At 42.1% G+C, this 23,610-nt stretch overlaps 1 protein-coding gene across 4 annotated transcripts in view; it reads left to right on the forward strand.

The window, feature by feature from the left end:
- Positions 1–7,580: 7,580 nt before the first annotated feature.
- far1 (fatty acyl CoA reductase 1) overlaps positions 7,581–23,610 on the forward strand; it is a 37,154-nt gene continuing 21,124 nt past the window's right edge. For 2 of the 4 annotated variants that reach the window (XM_079684807.1, XM_079684810.1), the window contains exons 1-5: positions 7,581–7,732; positions 8,052–8,223; positions 21,389–21,503; positions 22,007–22,123; positions 22,809–22,984. In XM_079684807.1, the coding sequence (XP_079540933.1) occupies positions 21,432–21,503; positions 22,007–22,123; positions 22,809–22,984 (365 nt within the window). In that variant the 5' untranslated portion in view covers positions 7,581–7,732; positions 8,052–8,223; positions 21,389–21,431. Of the gene's footprint in view, positions 7,733–7,755; positions 7,911–8,051; positions 8,224–21,388; positions 21,504–22,006; positions 22,124–22,808; positions 22,985–23,610 lie in introns of those variants that run through there. The other 2 variants (XM_079684808.1, XM_079684809.1) reach the window with 2 other exon arrangements.

The raw sequence follows: 23,610 nt of genomic DNA on the forward strand, positions 1-23,610 counted from the left end.
CAACTAAAATCATGATACTGACAAAGTGAATAATTTCCTGGTGATACTGCTTCTACCCGTTAGTGCTTAGATATTATCAAGCTGAAAAATGAATACAGAAATCCAACATACTGTCATCAAATGTCTTTCTATTATGAATTTAAATTAAATGTACATCCCAATAATGATCTAAACAGTCTATGGCTTTTACTTCTTTACCAGGCTAGTTACAAGATGTTGTCTAAATTAAATTCTATCTCAATACATTACTATGTTTTAACTTAGCTGTAATATGTTCTTTCTACATTTCAAACCTCAGTTACCTAATACCTGTTGAAATATTACAAAATGGTTTCATTATCACAGGTCACCTTCTCTGGTATTCTCATTCTGGAATTACCTCTCTCAGTAGCCCCTTGGCCACTGATTCTGCATCTGTGTTACCTGTTATAACTCAATCAATATTAGAAACATGTCAACATTTTTTAGGAAACCTCTTGTTTCCCTTGGAGCTCCAGAATAATGTGTTAGTCCAAAAACATGCTTGGTTAGTCATTGTTTTAGAATCATGCAGTTGCACTGATCACATGCAGAAATTCATTCACACTCACACTGTCAGGTTTTAAAGTCAAGTTTGGTCAGCCCCAGAGTCAGTCATTGATAATGCTTTTCTCAAGTCACACTGTCAGTCAGGGTCAAAGGTCATTTGCTCTCAGTCTTTTGGCCATGTGTCGTGCTCTGCAGAGACTTTAATATTCTACTAGCTGGAGTTGTACTAGTGACATCATTGTGTTGTTGTCAACCAATGCAACAAAGTTTTTCTCGTGTTCGCAGCACCATTTTCTTCAGATGTTTAACAAACAAATTATCAATACACTTTATTAATATACCACCCCTAGGAAACACAATAACAAATGTTCTGACAAATGTTCATGCACGGCATTCTTAAGTGAACCTGCAGAAAACGGCCTTTTGAATTAATATTCAAAATTAATCAATAATAATAATAATCCATTTTATCAATTTGTTTACCCTTAGAAGTGAACATACCTCATAATGTTACATCAGGATGTTAAACTAAGTTTTGGCCAAATCAATCATTATTACTGTTTCAGATCTAACTGGAGGTTGAACAAACAAAAACCTTTTTTTGTTTACATCATGCAAACCACTAACATATTTTCCAATTTCAGCATCAGCCTTGTTACTCTAAAATTACATCCTAAATAGGAATATCAGGAATGAAACAAATATTTAATCTCCAGAAATGTTCTCAACAAATGGAGAGTAATGCCATCTCTCTATCTAGTGAATAGCCAACATATTTAAAAAATGTCAGATATACAAAAATAAGCCTAAATACTCTTTTACTATCAAAGTCTAAAGCTAGACCTAAACTGAACAGTTTTGGTAATGGACAATTTAATCTAGAAACAAAACAAAACTGGACCTGTGTTCTTATGTGTTCTTCAAAATACATTAGTAAATACCTTGTGAAGTATTCACAATATAACTAATCCTCTCTAGGATATGAAATCCATTCATCTTTAACCAGATACTATTTCCCTATTTATTTTTAGTTCATGATAATAATGGTATAACGTTCACACGTTTACCCATAGCTAGTCACTATGTTAAGATCTATCATGTGTGACATAATAATCAGATGTCTTGTTTGCCAAACAAGGATATTAAACATTAACCCTTTCAGCATTCCAGACCATCATTAAACAATCAGCCTCCCTTCCTAAACACTAAGCATATCGTTCTACACCACCTTCTGATAAACTCTTGCACAGTTATGCTGTAAAATCATTGCATGATTTCTTCTGAGTCTGAACAGACTGAGACCAGCCTGTCTCTTGATCTTGTCATATTGAGAACAGTCAATGATTCATTGTCCTCTTCAGCTGTAGTCAGTGGCAGGGCCCCCAAAAAGCTAGAACCGGCCCTGGTCAGTGGGCTCCAAGGAAACTCTCTCTGGCATTGGGATGTCCTGAGGGGGAAGGGACCTCTGGATCAATGTGATACAATCAGCAGACACACGTTGTCCTCTGTACCGCAGAAATCCCCAAAAACTGCAGTACCTCTTCACACCACGGTTGCCTTGACAACGAGGCACAAGCAAACTGTCAAAACCTCCTTTGAGATGTGTTCTTTGCACAGTTCTTCTGTTTGCAATGAGCAACTTTTCACCAACACACTGATTCAGAGTACAACCCAAAGGTGGCGCACAACTATCCAATGCTGCTGTAATTACAGCAAATCAGCTACTGAGAAAAACTCAATGTAAATCTCTCCCCCAGCGGGTGACAAAATAAAACAGCTGAGTGTCTATGTGGTCAGGAATGCTGAAACATGTGAATGTTAAACCCATTAATGGTAACAGTCTTCCTATTCTTCATTACTTCAGTTCTAAGTTAATAGGCAAAACAAAAAACTTTTCTTAACCACTATAGATTCATCTTTAATCTTCTTGCTTATTCTATTCTTTTCAAATTGTTTATCTAAGTTGTGTGTTACAAGCATGGTTAGATTTGTAACAGAATACAAAACTAACTGTATCCAGCACTATATATTTAAAACAAGTAATCTGACTACAGTTAATGAATATATTTTGGAACACTTAAAGGAATTATTACAAAATGTAATCTTCATTATTACTAAAACTGAAACCTAAATAAATCATCACGGAACATTTTTCTGTCCTTATTACTTAATTGTTTCAATAAAAACTAAAAGCATTGTGAAAACTCCCATTTTTGAGAACATCTCTCAACACTTTTATTCCATCTAAGCACGAATGTTTATGACAAACTCGTCCTATTAATCCCAAACGGTCTTTAATGGTATCTATTGTGAACATTTCTTAATATTAATTGTAAATGCAACGTACGTTCTCTTTAGAACAAAGACAGGATAGTTGCAGCTGAAACTGGTTAATAGCAATGTTCTGTTAACCTAGATAAGCCTGTTGTTCTTATATCTAGTAAATATATTCTTATTTCATGTTACTCACAAAACAATATGACATTTTCCAGAATAGTAGTAACTCTATATAACCTGTACTCTCTCTATACTTCTTCAAACCATCTGACTTTTCTCTCTCTGTTCCTCTCTGCGCCCTGCAGCTGCCGGCCCAAGCTTCTCTCATCAAAAACTCTTTTGTTCTCCAACTGTGTGAGATGGCTTTTAGCCTCGTGCAGCACCTCTGTCATGCTTGAACATTAACAGATTCCCTCTGACAAACTTACAAAAACCTTCTTTTTACTTTCTACTCCTTCTTCATAAACTAAAAAACACCATTGTGGTGGATCGTTTACGTTTTCAGTTTCCTATCTACTTTAAACAACCATCAACTGAGAGTAACTGTATATGATAACAACTCCTAAATAACCTTACAATATATATTTCTTCCAATGAGTTCGTTATTTCATGTCTAACAAATTATCCTCTTTCCATGTCGTATTCTAGATGGAAAAATCCACCTATTATATCTAATTTGAATAAAGCCTTACATTTAATGTACTTCATATACTCAGTAAACCTCTTTTTACTTTCCCCTAAGGTTACTGTATGTAATATAATTTTCCTTGAAGTATAATTAAGTACAATCCTTAGTTAATGACAAATACCATGAAATTCACAACGCAATGCAACGGTATCAATCAATTCTCAAAGACTATGTTTAAATAGCAGCAAATCATTGTTTCTTATTTATTTCAATATATCTACCACTTCAAATCACACCTTGATCTGTTAATTTTCAATGTATTTCAGTCCAACTTCAGATCACTAGAGAAAAAAGCAAGCAGACACACTCCGGGCTGCTGCTGCTGCTCTCGAGAGGAACAAAGGGGGGGGGAACTCTCACAGACAAATACTGACACCCCCTTCTCTCTCCCCCGCTGTAGCTCTCAGCCTCTATAGGAAAAGGGGGGCTTCTTTCAACAATTAACACTTCTGCTATCCTTTTATTCAATTTTTCTGCTCGAACCCACTGTTCTCGTAAGCTCTTAACTCACGCTCCTCTCGTTAAAATTCTCCCTTCATTATGACTTCGTATCTATTCATCTGACTTAGGCTGTTTCTGTTACCAGTAAATATTCACAGACTTCATATATATTGATCTGACTTACTGTCCTTGTTACCAGTAAATATTCACAGAAAAAATTCCCCGTACAGTCTATTCAGCTTTTATTGTCCGATGTTTATTCCAACAAGTTTAGCAAGCCTCTCAGCGCGCTTCAACACCGTATTTCAACGATGTGACGCTGACATGGAGTCGTAACCCAGACTTACAGAACTCTTTATCGTGACGTTTGGCTTTATAGATTCAACCCCAAAGAACAAAGGATTAATGAGGTCCGGTCACTTCAAAATTGTTTTTTGAAGTTTGCGTTACTCTCCTTTGGATCACTTATAACATAAATAACTCATCTCCAGCCCCGTCGAGCTGTGGATTCGTTATTTTGAGTCAGTCTGATATGGAGACTTAATACTACCATTGGACTACTCCAGACAGTCTAACTGTGGGGACTCAATACCTCCACTTTTCAAGCGAGGGACTTTAATACCCTTCTGGCCTGTCGGAACTCAATATCCGATTTTAACTGTGGGGACTCAATACCTCCACTTTTCAAGCCAGGGACTTTAATACCCTTCTGGCCTGTCGGAACTCAATATCCGATTTTAACTGTGGGGACTCAATACCTCCACTTTTCAAGCCCGGGACTTCAATACCCTTCTGGCCTGTCGGAACTCAATATCCGATTTTAACAACTAAAACACGCATTTGCATTGTTACTATAAAAAACACTGTAAACTTCGTCTGACAACCCTAAAATTTGGAATATGGTCAAATCACAGATTTTGAATTAAGCTGGTGTCTGCTCACCTGTTATTGTCAGAGCTCTGTTTTTAGTTGTCAGAAGAGGCCGAGATGTTTAGCCCTGGACTATTCCGTCCGCTTGCTGCTGGTGGTCTCTTCCCCGAAAACACCCCACTCAGACACGTCGGGTCACCACTTGTTGGAGATTTGGAGGATGTTTAAAACCAACCTCGTCTCCGCGTGTCGTTTGATAAGCTGGGTAAATTCGTAAAAAGGAAGGGATTAAGAAACACCAGAATGCAAGTTAAACAATAATCCTGTTTTAATGATAAAAAGTAACAATACAAATACAAATACAAATACAAATACAAATACAAACACAAAGGAAGTACTTCCTGCTCTTCCTCCAATCTCACGGATCTGGTCAGTTTGAAGAAAAGAAGAGGCTGGTCTGAAGAAAACATAGGCTTATATCCAAAACCCCAGGAGGAGCTATGCGGCGCCCCCCCCCCCCCCCGAGGGGTCCTCCACTTAGAAAAGACAGCCAATCAGCGCGAGCCAGAGGCGATCCTTACATTCGAGATAACAAACCCCTCCTTGCAAGTTTCACATATTTTTGGCATTTTATAAAGATAGTTTTAAGATATAGTTTTGTATAGTTGGATTATACAAATAACACATGTGAGTTACCTTAACCTCAAACAATAATAACAAGAGGAAAACATCAGCTCTGATCTCAAGCAGTTAAAAAGTACCGCACACTCATTTAGCCTGCAACTTTTCCAGACACTTGAGCTATTGTTCTTTAAGAATATTCCCTGCAGAATCTTTATTTCAAATAAAAGGTTTCACATTGCATATTTCCAGCTTCCTTTACACATACTGTTATTATTAATACAAAATAATCAACCACACACATCTATTTAAAACAAGTAGATTTCCCTGATCATTTGACATGCTGCAAATCTCGGTAAGAATGTCCCCTCCCCCAGCTCTCTCGTCCCTGTCATAAAAGCTGCTTCCATTTCCCATAGAGTAATAAAACATGTTTAAGCTAATTTCTCCACAATGTTTGTAGCCCTCCAGTACCCACATATGAAAGAATAAAAGCAGAGGAATCAAATAAAACACCAATACAGGAATAGTTGATAAATGATTATACAGTAAGGAATACACACACATATTCTCTATGAAGTGACCCTTGTTATAGGTCCGAATGTCCTGTCCCCTAAAAGTCATGAGTTTTGGTTGATTAACAGAAGTTTAATTGTTCTTGTGGCTTAATGGCTTCCCTGAACTTCCCTTCACCCCAAAGTCAGCTTACTAGGAATGAATACATTTTATTGATAAGCTCAAAAGGACGTTTATCTTGGTTACTGCTGGGTGACCCAAGTCTCAAGGCCTGCAGGATGTGTAGGAGATAAACATTAATTCTACAAGACTTTAACTACATTATCTGAAAATGTATCTGGGACTTCCCCTGTTAATTGCAAGGACTATTGATAATTAACAGAGAGACCCTAGGGGCCTCTTCTTGGTATCTGCTAGGCAGAAGTCACTCAATGCAGAAATCACAAGTTTAACACACATTCTATATAAGGTGACATTAAAATGAATATACCAGATTGAACTTTCCTGCCATAACACATTACTTTAATACTTCAAATAACTCAAATAATACTTCAGTCTCAAACGGTTTAGTCTAAACAAATATTTCCATCTATTTAATATAGTTGTTCAAAATAAATAATAAATAATTCCAATGTCAGTAAAAAATTAAAAACAAAGTTTGAAACGGAAGTGATTAGCAAAATACGGATAAATAAAAAGAAAGAATGCAGACTAGGTAAGATAAAGATAGGAGAGAGGAGTTGATCAATGATGTGTTATTGGTTGCGAGCATATTCTAATGGTTTTTGGAGTATTGAAATATATACAGTTCTGTTTCATATGAGTGTTGAGAGTTGTATCCATAAATCTCTTAATTTGTGCACCAGATTGATGCTTTAACTTCAATTTTAAAGAAAAACCGTGCATGCCCCCGGACCCCCCTATAGGATGTGAGGTCATCACAAATAAAACAGGTTCATGGATAGATAAGTTTGCACACTCATTATATACACTACACATTTTTCTTGGATTAGTTAACACCATAGTCCCTAATATATATTTGTAGAAAGGCAGGAAATGGTATTAAATAGAGAACAATGTTTCATTGCGGAGGACCCCCTGTTTTGTGTCCCGCCCACTTCTCAAACCAAAGTTACACCCTTGCATATATATTATAGCATAATATGTATCCTTATGTGCAGCGTTCCTCTGGATGAAAACACATTTTGTATATTATACTACTGCCCAATTGCCCTCAAGGACAATTACGGTTTATTAGCAATAGTGAACAGCCCCTGAACATTGCCCACCTGTTCTGTGGACCCAGTGAGTTTTTGTCAACCTGAATCATTTTTTATTAAGAAGTGAAGAAGTGAAATACTATGGAAGCCACTTTCTGCCACAGAAAATAAAAAAAATACTGTAATTCAAAATTATAACTTACTATCTCATTATTTGGAATGAAATTAACTTTAACATTTCTCATTCGTTTTAGATAGAAAGTCATCATGAGATAGTATGTCATAATAATGATATAGTATGTCATAATAAAAAGATAGTAAATCATAATTATGACTTACAGGATAATTTCTTTCTTTTCTTTGGCTGATATGGGCTTCCATAGGTATACGGAGGAGTGGGGCCTCTTTTTCACCCTATCTGTGCCGGGGGCCGCCGTCCTGCTGACGTCACATCGGCAGGCTGATGGTTCCGCCCCGGTTCTCTTCCTGATCAGCTCCTCTGTCTCTTCTCACGCCGCTCCGCCGCACAGAAACTCACAACTTCCAGAACCGGGAAACATCGACATTTTGGGTATGTACCCCCCTCAATCAATGCTCACGGTCTGCAGTCACTGAGCAGCCGCCCCCGCCCAGCTAAAGCTAACTACCGCGAGGCTCCAGTGTGTGACGGGTGTAGGAAGAGATGCGGAGGAGGGAGGGATGGGTGTTGGTCGCAGATATACGCAGATAGAGGGAGAAAGTTACTCTTTGTGGGTAATACCGTTTACTCACATTTCACTGTCACTAATAAAGTCAGTCGTGACCCCCCAGCCTACATGGGGCTCAAATGTTAAACAACAATCTTAATGTTCTATCGTTCTCCTTTTTCCACCCTGTCGTTTCCTCTGTAGTTAGTTTAAGCTCTAAATGAAGGGAGGATGTCTGCTGGCAACACAGTAAGCATTATCTGATAATTCAGGACGAGGCTGCTGACGGCCTTTCTTTGGATGTGCTGCTGGGCTTCACAGTAATCTGTTACAGTGTGGCGGGGGGATCTCATACTTACTGTAACAACTCCATCAGGTGAGCATATGAGTGCGTGATGTATGTTGCAGCAATACACGGGCAGTTATGGGGGGCGTGGGGAAACGGTGCCATCATCCGGTTTTGGTGCTAAATTAATAGTTAAATGGGAATATATATATATATATATTCTATTTAACATGTTACACATATATTTCTGATTTATTGTAAAGTGTTTTTCCTGCCTACATATAATTGTTAAACCCTCAGGGGTTAATTTCTCCACTGTCAGATCCACACACAAAACAGACATTTGAGTCTCTTCTCTGAGGTCTCAGTACTCAGACTCCAGTTGTTGCTACTGTTGGTGTCCAATGACATTCCTCTTGTACTGTTTGACTTGTGTGTGTGATTTGACCTGGAAGACAAGCTCATACCAGAGATTGGTGCATTGTGACATCACTATAAGCAGGGAGCTGGCATTTCTTACTGGAATCGTGTTCTCGGTGTTCCTGGAGAATACATCCATCGCCATGGTCTGACATTGTTGCCTTTGAGTTTCTAATGTTTTCTGCTGGTAAATCTTTTTTTCTGTGCTCTCCATTTAGTTTTGATGTAGAGATTTAAGGAAATGTCTCTGTTACCTCATTCACACCAACGCAACTCCGGTTCAAGCTCCGTGCTAGAGCTTTTCAGGTTCAGAACCGGTTCTTCAGTTTACCTCCGGCTCTTTTCACACTGCCCAGAGTCCGACTGGTGCTGCGTCATTGCGTCATCGTTTGCGTCATGACGTAACCGTTTGCGTGCCTGCTTCATAAAGCCAAACCGCGCGGAAACCCCTCACAGCTCACACCGACAACAACAACAATGGCCGATAGTGCTCCAGCTTCCTCTGTACCTCTTTGGAAGACCAGATTCCCAGTAGGTAGCTGGTCTCTTCAGTGGACCACTGCTGATTGTTAAGTTGCTCCATCGTTGTGTACTAACTGGATAAAACGCAGGCTTTTTGTTGTTGTTCAGGAGTTGATCCCGCCCCTGCCCCTGCCCCTGCCCCTGCCCCTGCCCCTGCCTCGACGTAAGCGTGACGTATGTGGTGCTTTTGCTCTGGCCGGAACACATTTTGGTGCTCAAAATGAACCCGATTCCGGAGCTAAGAGGCTGCTCCGCTGCGGTGTGAAGAGGAAAACCCGGTGCTTTTCAAGCTCCAGCTCCGAAAAGGCCCTGAAACACCGTTGGTGTGAATGAGGTATGAGACAAAGGTTTGAAATATCACATTTATTTCCCTTTGCTTTTCGTTGGTTATTCACGCTCTTCGGGAATTGATTGCTCTTGTGAGACTCTTTCTGCAGGCCGTTTAACCTCAGCCACAGGTGCTCAATTTAAGCATTCTAATCCGTCTGATTAATTATTTAAAGTGAATGTGTTTCATCAGGGATCAAGTGCTGCCTGTCTGACTGCCTGAGAGCTGCAGTAGCTCTTCAGAGACACCTGATGGAGGATACAGTGGATGAAGGCCAAGGCCGGTCCCGGCTCAGATTTAAGATTACCGATCCTACAGTTTGATATCATGGGCCCAGGAGTTCAAAACTTTTAATCTCAATCAGATCCGATCCGATTTTGAAATCCCATTTTTTGTGATCCAGGATCAGACAAGTCGGCCAGATTTTGTCCCTGGAGTTCAAAGCAATTCAGGATAGGATCAGCCTGATCCAGATTACGATTTTTCAAGATGACTAGATCCTGAATATCAGTGCTTTAATCCTACCGATTGCCATCTAGTGGACATGAAAAATAATACAAGGAAGACAAGATATATTTTAAAATAAATTGTACAGTACATTTTCCTCTGGTAATCCACTGGAAATCCACCCCTTTGGTGGGATCAGGATAATCCAGTTTTTTGGATCAAACTGATCCCAATCCTGTGTTGTCGGTTTGAACTACCCATTTTGAAGATTTGATCCAGATTAAAGCTTGGATTGGATTTCCTGATCTCATCGGATATGAAAGTGATCCTAATCCTGTTTTTTGGTTTTGAACTCCCCAAAATCCAAATCTGATCTGATCAGATAGGGATTAAAAGTTTTGAATTCCTGGGCCATGGAGACCAAACGAGAACGTACCTTTTAGTCCTTGCTGATATGCTTTAATGTCATCTGTAACGGCCCGTCTACACTACAGGCATCAAAAAATCTTGAAGCTGGGCGTGTCTGAAGCTTGGCGATTTTTTGCGACCAACAACCAATCACATGAATCTCCCGCCCCCGACATACAAAGCAATAGCAATGTTAAAACGAAGTAAACTGGATATTAACTCTCCAAACAGGCGAAATACCTACCAGTTTCACCCACTGTCTCTGCCACTTCCCTCCACGCCTGGTTCCTCCGGTTTGTATCCCGGTAAATAGTTCTGGTCGAAAAGAACCGGGTGATTTGCTACCGTAATATCTCGTTTGGAATATGAGATATATGGCTCTCCCAGCTTGCACGCGGTTTGATTGGCTGCGCATGCACTGGCGGGATTTGCATAAACGGGATTTGATTGGCTGATGCCAAGCATTGAGCCTCAAAAGTTAGCCGATAGATGCTCGTGATGCTTGCAAAGCCATGCCATGCTCCCCACAATGCAGTTCGGCGAGATTAAAAATCTTCTACGTCACCCCATTCAAGTGAATGGGCGACGCGTTGAAAGCATTTTTCGATGCCTGTAGTGTAGATGGGCCGTAAGAGACTTTCAGGTTCTCCTTCTCAGGGCATACTGCAGAGGGATTTGACCTGTCCAAGATCTGCATTGGTTCACACCAACACAACTGCAGTGACATAAACAGGACCCCAGCTTTGTGTATCAATATGTATGATCATTACATGATTTATCTTATTTAAGATTTGTTTACAACATTTTGTAAGAATTACTTACAAAATTAAAACCAAATCCAAAAGATTCCCTCTTCAGTTAGTTCATGACCAAATTGAGTTTGTTTTCTCAAACATGGACACTGAGTTTGTAGACAAGGCAGCAGGAGGAAATCTGTGCCCTGGTGTAGTCCTGCCACTTAATGTGACATTACCTTAACAACTGGCACTTATTCTTAATCCAAATAAATACATGTTAAGTTTCTTAACATGTACAGTAAACATTTCTGACATACAAACGTTGTCTACTTGTCGCTCTCATTATCATTGTGAGTGCTGTGCTTACAGAGATGACAGCCAACAAAAAGAAGTTGAAATAATCCTGATTAGTTTCATTTGGGTTGGTCTCATCCTGTCTGAGGTATTTTTTGCATGTCTGTAAAACCCAGTATTTGAGCAGCACATGTAGAGGACTGTGGTCACATGTTTGTACTGACGGTGTGTCAATATCAGGTTGTGCAGGACGACACACGCCCTGACTTCACATTTATCTGGCTGCTGCTTGCATTGAAGAACACAATAACACAAGACACCTGAGGCCTGTACTACGAAGCCGGATTTTCACTTAGCGACGTAACTTCAGGGAAAACTCTGGGTTTCCGGTCCTACGCCAAACGAGCCGGATAATTTGGCTCGGCTCACCAAGAAGAGCCGGCTCTTTCGGCTCCCAAACGGCTCTTCAGTTTACCAATTCAATCAAATGTAGCCCTGTTTTGACTAATGATTTATATGTGTACACATATACCACTTAAATTATTCAATACATCCTTTGTACTGAAGTATTCAAAAGTAAAAATTAGATGTTTAATATAAATGATTTGCTGTGGCCAAATGTTTTCATTGCATTTTCAGACCCTTGTACCTCTCTTATACCACTCCATGAATGCACTGACTTGTAGAACCACGCTACACAAAGCAGATAGCAACACCTATAAAAACTTATGCATAGACATTTAGAAAAAGGACAGCTACTGTATCGACATTTTAAAATTATATTTAAAGAAAAAAACCTTAACAAAACAGCAGGGCTCTATTTCAGTATTAACTAAAGAAAAAAAGACAGCAACAGCTGAGCCTAAAGATAATCATAAATAACATAGTGAAAATAAATATATTGCAATGTTCAAAACAGCAGCATCCAACAGTCTCTAATCCTTGGATATTACATGCATGCACGGAGCACCCGTAGCACGGAGATCATCATATCATTCTGTCTTGTATTACTTTTATAACCGTTGTTCACTTAAAAGAGCCGGCTCTTTGAACCGGCTCGTTCGCGACCGACACATCACTACAAACTACTATACCAATTGCTTCCAATCACAAAGCACAGGTGTGCAGCATATTTTCAGCTCAGCAGCACAGCATGGAATGCATTGTATAAAATTAGATAAATGACCAGATAAATGCACACAAAAAGCCTTTAATTCACCATTATATATACAACAGGACTATTAAGGGTCTGCAGACATATTTGGCTAGATTTAGCCGTGACTTATTATTTCCCCCACCTTGTGAGTGCATTCAAAGCTGCCTGCATTCATGCAGCGGTCCTGGGTGGGGGTGTGATGTTGTACAGCCTGGGTGGGGCTGTGATTGTGTACAGCCTGGGTGGGGGAGTGATGGTATACAGCCTGGATGGGGGTGTGATGGTGTACAGCCTGGGTGGGGGTGTGATGGTGTACAGCCTGGGTGGGGGAGTGATGGTGTACAGCCTGGGTGGGGGAGTGATGGTGTACAGCCTGGGTGGGGGTGTGATGGTGTACAGCCTGGGTGGGGGAGTGATGGTGTACAGCCTGGGTGGGGGTGTGATTGTGTACAGCCTGGGTGGGGGAGTAATGGTGTACACTACAGCCTGGGTGGGGGTGTGATGGTGTACACTACAGCCTGGGTGGGGGTGTGATGGTGTACACTACAGCCTGGGTGGGGGAGTGATGGTGTACACTACAGCCTGGGTGGGGGAGTGATGGTGTACAGCCTGGGTGGGGGTGTGATGGTGTACACTACAGCCTGGCTGGGGGAGGGATGGTGTAAACTACAGCCTGGGTGGGGGAGTGATGGTGTACAGCCTGGGTGGGGGTGTGATGGTGTACAGCCTGGGTGGGGGTGTGATGGTGTACACTACAGCCTGGTTGGGGGAGTGATGGTGTATACTACAGTCCGGGTGGGGGTGTGATGGTATACAGCCTGGGTGGGGGAGTGATGGTGTACAGCCTGGGTGGGGGTGTGATGGTGTACAGCCTGGGTGGGGGTGTGATGGTGTACAGCCTGGGTGGGGCTGTGATGGTGTACAGCCTGGGTGGGGGAGTGATGGTGTACAGCCTGGATGGGGGTGTGATGGTGTACAGCCTGGGTGGGGGAGTGATGGTGTACAGCCTGGGTGGGGGTGTGATGGTGTACAGCCTGGGTGGGGGAGTGATGGTGTATAGCCTGGGTGGGGGAGTGATGGTGTACAGCCTGGATGGGGGTGTGATGGTGTACAGCCTGGGTGGGGGAGTGATGGTGTACGGCCTGGGTGGGGGTATGATGGTGTACAGCCTGGGTGGGGGAGTGATGTTGTATACAGCCTGGGTGGGGGAGTGATGGTGTACAGCCTGGGTGGGGGTGTGATGGTGTACAGCCTGGGTGGGGGAGTAATGGTGTACACTACAGCCTGGGTGGGGGAGTGATGGTGTACACTACAGCCTGGGTGGGGGTGTGATGGTGTACAGCCTGGGTGGGGGTGTGATGATGTATACTACATCTGGGTGGGGGAGTTATGGTGTATACTACAGCCCGGGTGGGGGTATGATGGTGTACAGCCTGGGTGGGGGAGTGATGGTGTACACTACAGCCTGGGTGGGGGTGTGATGGTGTACAGCCTGCGTGGGGGTGTGATGGTGTACACTACAGCCTGGTTGGGGGAGTGATGGTGTGTACTACAGTCCGGGTGGGGATGTGTTGGTATACAGCCTGGGTGGGGGAGTGATGGTGTACAATACAGCCTGGGTGGGGGAGTGATGGTGTACAATACAGCCTGGGTGGGGGCGTGATGGTGTACAGCCTGGGTGGGGGAGTGATGGTGTATACTGCAGCCTGGGTGGGGGAGTGATGGTGTATACTACTACAGCCTGGTTGGGGGTGTGATGGTGTACAGCAGGGATCACCAACTACATTTGTCCAAGGGCCAAAATGTATCCAATAGACACTATCGCGGGCCAGCAATTTTTATATAGCCCAGAATTTGGAAGTTGGGGGGGGGATGCTAGTGGAGCACGCTCAGGTACTGCGTGCGGACCGCATAAAGCTTAGCAGACTCTTCACGCTAACGAAGGATCACTTCTAGGCAGGGTTGGGAGGGTTACTTTGTAAATGTAATCAGTTACTGAATACTGAATACATGCTCTGAAAGTAATCAGAATACAGTTACAGTTACGTGTCTTACAAATGTAACATATTCAGATTACTTTTAGAATACTTTTGGAATACTTTATTTTCCCATAACAGATGGGTATGTTTTGGTGAACAGGAGACACTTATTTTACTGTTTTAATGGCTTATCAAGAACTCAAACACAACGTCTTGGTGTCATTCTGGACAGCTCCCTCTCATCTGCACCCCACATAAAAAACATCACCCGGACTGCATTCTTTGTACTGTCTTAAAACCTTTCCTTGGAATATGTTATGAATTGTAAGGTGTCCTTGGGTGCTTTGAAAGGCGCCCCTAAATAGAATGAATTATCATTATTATCTGAAAGGATGTAATAACTTATAAAACCTTTTCCAGTCACTTGCCCCATGCATTCAGCAGCAGCAGGCCATTCACTCTGATTTGATCCCGTTATGAAATGTCATCATTTCGGCAATAAAGAAATGCTACATAAATGTTATCTTGCACATTTTATCTAACCATCTCCATTTCTAACTTTCAATATATTTTAAAAGAGATCTCTCTCTCATCTGCGTGCAGGGGCGGGGCCTCACAGACACGCTGCATCTCGCTCTGCAGCTCAGACATGCTGCAGCGCTGTGCAGTGTTCACACAGTTCTGCCGGTAATGAATATTACATTTTGTGAGGAAACTTTTCCACCAATAATTCCAATAAGTATTCCAAAATGTATTCACTTCAGGTTTATGAAAGTAACTGTAATCAGATTACTCGTTTTTCAAATGTAACGCCAGCTGAATACAGTTAGCCTACTTGATTTTTGTATTCTGATTAGGTAACACTGTTACATGTATTCCGTTACAACTACAACCCAACCCTGCTTCTAGGCTACTGTCCCGCAGCTCCTGCCTCTGGACTCTGTTGCAGCGGGGCTACTTCTGTGGTGCCGAGCGCACAAAGCAGACTCTTCACAACGAAGGATCACTTCTTCTTCAAGGCAGGGAAGGTTTCGCAGTACGCAGTCTACTGTACTGCAGCTGCTGCCTCTCTGTTGGACTCCGGTACTGCATCTTACTCACGAGACTTTGTAAAAAATGGGTGGGGGGCGAACGCACTAACCACTCCGCCAACGTCACAGTCACCCCCGTCGTGTGGGCCGGATGAGAATGTCTGGCGGGCCGGATGTGGCCCGCGGGCCGCCAGTTGGTGGTCACTGGTGTACAGCCTGGGTGGGGGTGTGGTGGTGTACAGCTGGGTGGCCCCTTAGCTCAGATCAGATGCAGCAGACTGTTCCTCCGCAGCAGTCTGAGCAGGTGTCCACACAGAGCACTGTGCAGCAAAAGTCACAATACCAGAAATGAAGTCAATTCTAGTGAACTTCCATGATTCACCTGCTGTTTCTGACACATCGAGGCTTCAGACATTCGAGTGGGGAATTTTCTGGCGTATTTTATGTCGTAGGACCAAATGTTAAAATCTCTTCAGCCTTTAGTCTACTTAAACACAGACCTTATGTAAGGCTTCTAACCAAAAATATGTTTAAAAGACGTCTGCCTTCGAGACAAGGGAGAACAAGCTGACTCATTTCTGGGTTATGGACTCATTCTTGCACCACTCTAATCTAGGTTTCGCAATGGATTCTTGCTAATCAAGGATGCACTCATTCTACACTACTGTTTAATATTGTTGTGCTCTCAGCCGGCAAGCTAAGCTTGATTCAAATATATCACTTTAAGTGATGTATCCTATGTAAAAACATGCTAAATATTAAAAGCAGTTTTGATAAAGGAAGGCTAAAGTTCTTCTTTATATCACAGATTAGAAACGGTTTTGAATGTAATCCTTTTTTTTTTGTTGATCAAATGTTTTTATTCACACAAATGTAGTAAAATGCAATGTACAATCACAACACAAATTACAAAAAATACAGAAAAAACAAACAATAACAACAATCAGACAAGAAGACAAAACTAAGTGAAAAAATAAACCCTCCCACCCCCAATCCCAGGACCTCTCAGGACCAATGACTGCAAACAACTATAATAGTTAAGACAGCTGGAACCGCTCCTTCCATTTTTCAGCTGTCGACACCCATACACCGATATTGGACTCCTTAACTCCAATCACGCGTGCAGTGGACAGTTCCATGTAGACTACGTCAAGAAACCTTAGTAACCAGCAGGTCACTGAGAGCTTGTCGGGTTGTTTCCACCTCATAGCAACCAATTTAGAGGAGACCCCGTTCCAAAAGCGAGCAACAGGCGGGCATTCCCAGAACATATGGAGAAATGTACCAGGAGCCCCCATGGAGCACAGGGTACGGTTTTGAATGTAATCATGGGAAAATGTTGTGTCATGTAGCCTGGTTGTCATTTAACTGTTCCACCACAGTTTGTAATTCAAATCTAACATAAAAATATCAAGTTATTATATTCAGAAAAGGACATGTTTATCGTTTATCATACGGTGTTGGGGAAGCTACTTTAAAGGCCCAGTGAAGTGTGCACCTGTGCATGATCTGTTATGCTAATACGTATAGTAATGACCAAAATTGTCCATTGGAACCCATATCAAAAAATGTTGGAATAGCAACAAATTTGACGAGTTTTGAATTTTCCGGGGAAATCTGCAGTCGACCTTTGCCTTCGTGGGCGTGGCTTGCGATCTACTGCGTGACGTCACGAGATGGACGCCGCTGCACTGTTTACATTCACCACCGTTCGTTTTTTCTCTTTTTCAAAGTCGAATTTCTCAACGTTTTTGAGCTAGTATTTTCCTGGAAAGTGTGTCGGAGTCGACTGGAAGTGATTGCCAATCGAGAAAACCTGACAATGGAGGCGACAGTGAAGAAAGAGGGATGAAAAACACAGGGGAAACGATGCATTGCCGCTGGCTGTAGTAATGTCAAGTCTGCCGAAGTGGCGATGTTTCTGTTCCCAAAAGATGAAGGTGAGCCTGGCTGGTGTCATTGTTTCGGAGATTCTTTGATTGATCATGATAAATAAAGGCCAGTGGTCGATTCGAGAGAGAGAGAGAAAGAGAGACTGAGAGAGTTACAGGGTTGTTTAGCATCTGGTGCTAGCTCGGAGCTAACGGAGATTAGCTGTTTCAACAATAAGGAGAGGGAGAGTGCTCTCCTGTGGGACTGAGAGAGATAACGTCAGCTCAGGGAGGTAAACTGTAGCCTAAGTTATCTCAGTGGGTTTGGTCATCTATGTAAACAAATATTTCCATCTATGTAATATTAGTTGTATAAAATAGGTTAAGAAATCATTCCAATGTTTTTTGATTATTGAAATATATGTTTCATATGAGTGTTGAGAGCTGTATCCGTAAATCACTTAATGTTGCCCTCAAAGTGCACCAGATTGATCACTTTCCTCATCTATCCTGTCCGAAAAGCTGTCCAAATCAATCATTTCTCTCACACTAGTATCACTTTCCAGAGTCTCCGCCATGTTTACAATCGCAACTGGGTACATCTTGTGACGTCACAGCCACTATCGTCTGCAACTTCCGTTAGGCTCAGACGGCAAAATTAATAATTCATTAATTCATTAATTATGAATTATTAAAAATTATTTTAGCCATGAACAGGCACAATGATATGTAAGGAATGAAACTGCCATTTCATTTTGGTGCAAAAATATGCACTTCACTGGGCCTTTAATAACATCACACTGGAAGAAGTCAAACTACCCATCAGTAGGAATCTGGTTTAGTTAACTAAAGATTACTTTGTTGATCAAATGGATCAATCTGTTACTGTAATCAAGATCCTCCATCTTCCTGAATGCCAGCTTCATAACAAAACACAGAGCTTAAAGGTGGGGTAGGTAAGTTTCAGAAACCGGCTCGAGTGCACTAAAATTTGAAAGTACACAGCCAAAAAGAATCCGCCCCTTCCTTCAGACTTCCTTACAGAGCACCTCCTCCGCGAGAGCAGGCTGGCTGCAGTAACGTTACATATCAGGCAAAGCTAAACACATCTAGGTTAGCAATACTACACAGCCAAAGCAACTCCGATGTTGACTCTGGTTTGACTTCTCCTAGTTTCCACTTTCTTTTTGTTCTTAATTTGCTCCGTTACATTTTTTCTTTTGCGACCAGTTGACGATGTTGAACCTAACTCTGCCATGGTGAAAGTGGCCGCCTGTTGCTGGCGAGTAATTGAAGTACTGCTGCAATGCACGCCCAATGACGGCACGCCCAATGAGGGCACGAGATACATTTGTGCGTGCACGAGATGGAAGGCTGACGGATTGGTTGTAGTTTTTACAGTATTACGGGTTCCACAGATGACATTTTTTTATGGATTTTTTGTCAAAGCACTTAAGATATTCATTGCTATCGGGATGTTAAGAGCGTTCCATGGAATATAACGAAAAGTGTTTCTCGAGCCGGTTTCTGAAACTTACCTAGCCCACCTTTAATTATAAATTATTATTGTTCCTTTCTCAGACTCTAGCATTTTATCAACACATAGACCTATTATAATAATTGATCATTCTGACCTCAGAAAACAATCAATTAAAGCTTTCATTCATTGGTGAGGTTAAAACTGAGTTTACTGAATACATATCTCCTTAGCCACTGGGTGTTTCTCAATGTCGAGTAAAGCTGCTCCAGAGCCACCATTTCATACATACGTCATCGAGTGCCGCCGAAGGACTGTTTCAATGTCCTGCAAACTTGGACGTACTTCGTAGCGAGGAATGTCGAGGCTGCACATGTGTAGGCTCTGCGGTATTAAAATCCCCACAATGCTTTGCGCACGGACAAATTTCCCCAAATCTCTGGCGGAAAATGTAAGGCAGGGCCTCTCATATGACGCAATCCTGCACACTTGCTCTCCTGTTCCACTCTGTGTTTTCCGCATCGCTTCTGAAGCAAGTGACTCGGAAGACATGTGCTACCAAGCAAGCGTACTCGAGATTGAGAAACACCCAGTGACTGAACCTGGATTGTGTGCTGAGGAGCTTTACACATGCAGTATGTCGGTGTGAGAGCTGAATAACAGGTTTAACTGTGATGTGCATGAGCTTTGTTTCTGCCACTGCTCGGGCGAAGAATAACAGAAGATTATTCATTTAACTTTAGGTAGTGCTGTACAGTCTGCAGGCTGTACTGTACAGTCTGCAGGCAGTGTGCTGTGTACAGTCTGCAGGCAGTGTGCTGTGTACAGTCTGCAGGCTGTATGCTGTACAGTCTGCAGGCAGTGTGCTGTGTAAAGTCTGCAGGCTGTATGCTGTACAGTCTGCAGGCAGTGTGCTGTGTACAGTCTGCAGGCAGTGTGCTGTGTACAGTCTGCAGGCTGTATGCTGTACAGTCTGCAGGCAGTATGCTGTATAGTCTGCATGCAGTGTGCTGTGTACAGTCTGCAGGCTGTATGCTGTACAGTCTGCAGGCAGTATGCTGTATAGTCTGCAGGCAGTGTGCTGTATAGTCTGCAGGCAGTGTGCTGTACAGTCTGCAGGCTGTATGCTGTACAGTCTGCAGGCAGTGTGCTGTGTACAGTCTGCAGGCAGTGTGCTGTGTACAGTCTGCAGGCTGTATGCTGTACAGTCTGCAGGCAGTGTGCTGTACAGTCTGCAGGCAGTGTGCTGTGTACAGTCTGCAGGCAGTGTGCTGTATAGTCTGCAGGCAGTGTGCTGTACAGTCTGCAGGCAGTGTGCTGTACAGTCTGCAGGCAGTGTGCTGTGTACAGTCTGCAGGCAGTGTGCTGTATAGTCTGCAGGCAGTGTGCTGTACAGTCTGCAGGCAGTGTGCTGTGTACAGTCTGCAGGCAGTGTGCTGTGTACAGTCTGCAGGTAGTGTGCTGTGTACAGTCTGCAGGCAGTGTGCTGTGTACAGTCTGCAGGCAGTATGCTGCTCTTTTATCCTCATGGTTTCAAAAGAAATGCCAAACCTGTTTTAGCTTTTCATCTAGCCCATAATTGTTTTATTCACATAACCTACATAATCCCAGATGGCTAAATATGAACCGGTTGGTATCAGAATGACGACATTATTTGGATTGCACGGAGGTCTCTTTAAATCATGTGAACTGTAATTTGACCCTATCTGACCACACCAGTATTCCTGTCATGCAGAGAAATGGGGCAAGAGTTTCCTGTTTCATTATTTCCAATGCAAAGAAGACATCTGCACATGCTCACAGAATCTAGACATGTGTGTTGTATTTCAAACAGTTGCAAATATGTCTTAGTAATGTTGTCATTTTGAAAATGATAAGACTTAATGCGATAGCTGATCAAAGAAAGTCCTTAAGAGAATGATCTGATGAGTTATCTCCTGAATGGCCTGTTATCAGCTCAAAGTGTTGTACTTATCAGTCCAAGGATGCGGGTTTATAAGGCCGATACAGAGCTGCTAGTGCAAACAGTAACACATCACGTGATCTGCTGAAATGCATGCCTCACTCAGGGACTACAGGTATTTAGAATAATGGTTAGTTCATCAACAGAAAATAAATGTTTCCCTTTTTTTTTTAAAGCAAATGGTTAGATTAGATTAGATTCAACTTTATTGTCTTTGCACAGAGTAGGACACCGCAATTCAGTTCTAACTAGAAGTGAAAAATAACAATAAAGTGCAGAGTGATGTTTAGAATAATATAAATATATATATACACCTGACAGTATTTACATTATGAACAGTATAGGCAGTATAAACTGCAACTTTTTCTCAAACCTTTTTATGAAATCATGTTAAAAAAGAAATACAAACATTTTTGGTTGTGGGTTAAAAAAAACAGATGCAAATCGTACCAATATTCACGTCACTGACAGAGTGATCACTCAGTTAACTTCTTTCTGAGCTCCTATCGGAACATCCTCTTACATTGGTAATGTTGTAATGTAAAATTCATTTTGGATCCACCTCCTCATGCTGCACGTTGCTCACTTTGTAATCCTCTCTTTGTTTCTGTCCTGTCTGCAGGTACTGTCGTGTGAGGGGCTCACTATACAGACCAACAGACATCATGGTGAACATCCCAGAATACTTTGCAGGGAAGACAGTGCTGATCTCTGGAGCAACAGGCTTCATGGGCAAGGTACAGTAGCCAATCAGACAGGACCAAAGCCAACAACATGACCTGCTGAGGGTGATGAGAGGAAGCTGTGTGAAGACATGTACAGTTAACATCAGTTATTTTACTATCTTCTTGTTGATAACTGATACATGTTGCATATCATTCAAATGGCTGTCCTTTTACTGCCCGACTCAAACACAGCAGCCATTGTGTCAGGGTGTCCTTCAGAAAAAAATGTATGCTGGGCAGTGTGTCCTGGAAAATGTCAGTGTCACAAAAGAATGAGAGAAATTCCGGTTAAATATTCAGTGTGACCTTTTCTGAGGCACTGGGGGTATTAAGTTATTGTGGAAACGTTATTTTACACAATGTTAATGCAATTAAAATCGGACTTAGAGGCTTTAAATATTTGCACCATCATACACTGAAGCAAATTCCTTGTATGTGTAAACGTACCTGGCAATAAAGGGGATTCTGAAGGAGGAGCTAAGAGTTCCTGATGGAGTTCTCACTCCTTGGTTCAGGTTCTGCTGGAGAAGCTGCTGCGGTCCTGCCCTGAAGTCAAAAGTGTGTTTGTGTTGGTCCGGTCCAAAGCTGGTCAGAGTCCCCAGGCCCGCATCGCTGACATGATCAACTGCAAGGTGAGTGGTGAGAGGGGGGGGGGGGGGCTTTGAAGTGGCATCTACAACATTGTTCAGACGCCACTTCAAATGTGCCACTCCCCTCAGTGGATGTGTGGTTGCCTGTGAGGAAAGGAAATTATCTTCAGCATTTGATCTACAACCACACTGACCCTGTGTTGTGCTGCACGGTTACTTCCATTCAATCAGTGTTCCTGTGTGTATGAAGCATGTGCTTAAGATGAGAAATGCCTTGTGTTTCACAGTTTGGGTGTCCTGAATAAACCTTTCCCCAAAATCAAAGTTTTCCTTTTTCCATTCTAGCCTTACTGAAAAATATCAAGCACAACAGAGGACATTTAAATGAATATTTAATTATATGTGAGGAAAAACTATGTGTAATGTATGTTAGTTTATTCACATTGGTTACAGTGTGCTGTAGGTTTGCTAACATTGTCAGTTTCTAGAGAACAGAAGAAATATACGTAAAGATCTGAGATCAGTTTAGTGCATTCTGCCATCAGCTGTTCAACACTGAGACTACAAATAGTTGGCAGACAAATTGAACTTTGAAAACGTTGCACTGCGCTCTAAATAACTGCTGAATACCACAAATGCCACATTATTCAAATGCCAATTTATACTTTATAATTTATAGCTGTACAGTTATAAGCAGTGTTTTTAATTTCATCATTTTCCCATTCAGTTGTTTGAAAGACTGCAGGATGAGCAGCCAGGCTTCTCAGAGAAGATCACAGCCGTGAGCAGCGACCTGATCCGGCCCGGGCTGGACCTGAGCGAAGAGGACCAGAGCGTCCTGGCCGACCGCGTCAACATCGTGTTCCACTGCGCCGCCACCATCCGCTTCAATGAGCCGCTCAAGTGAGCCCTGTTCATGTTGCTCACTTTCCTTTACCTATATTTTTATACATATCTTTGGATATGGCTATTTCTCCCAGATGGTTTAGCAGGTCTTCATCAATGTGTTTCTTTCTCCACTTATACATTTGGTACAGTTGTTCATAGTTCATTATCTGTTGTGTTTTCGCAGTCAAATTAAGAACTGATTATGAGTATTTGCTTGACTTAGCAGTGAGAAAACAACATTGTTTCAAGAGATCGTTCTCTTTAAAGTTAGAAGTACACAGAAATGTTCTTTATTACTGTGAACCAAAGACTCACAATGTTAACCTTTGAGACATGTAGGATTGTGTTTGGAAAGCAACTCAATTACTTTCGAAGGAGTTTTTTGTTAGTCACATTTGATGCCATCTGTGTATCTTATGTCAGTCTGGCGAAAAATAATTGTACTGAAAATGGTATTTAAAGAAATAATTCAACATTTGGGCAAATAAGTATGAAGGTGAAGGAGCTGTGCATTCGTGTGTGCATTAGTGCGGCTGAAGCTCAGTCTGTAGGGACTTGGCTTGGGAACCGAAGGGTCGCTGGTTCGAGTCCCTATCGGACCAAAAATAGTGTGTACTGAAAGCCTCTTCGCTCTACCAACT

This window comes from Notothenia rossii, assembly GCF_949606895.1.
Source record: "Notothenia rossii genome assembly, chromosome: 5".
In the NCBI taxonomy this organism is placed as follows: Eukaryota; Metazoa; Chordata; class Actinopteri; order Perciformes; family Nototheniidae; genus Notothenia; species Notothenia rossii.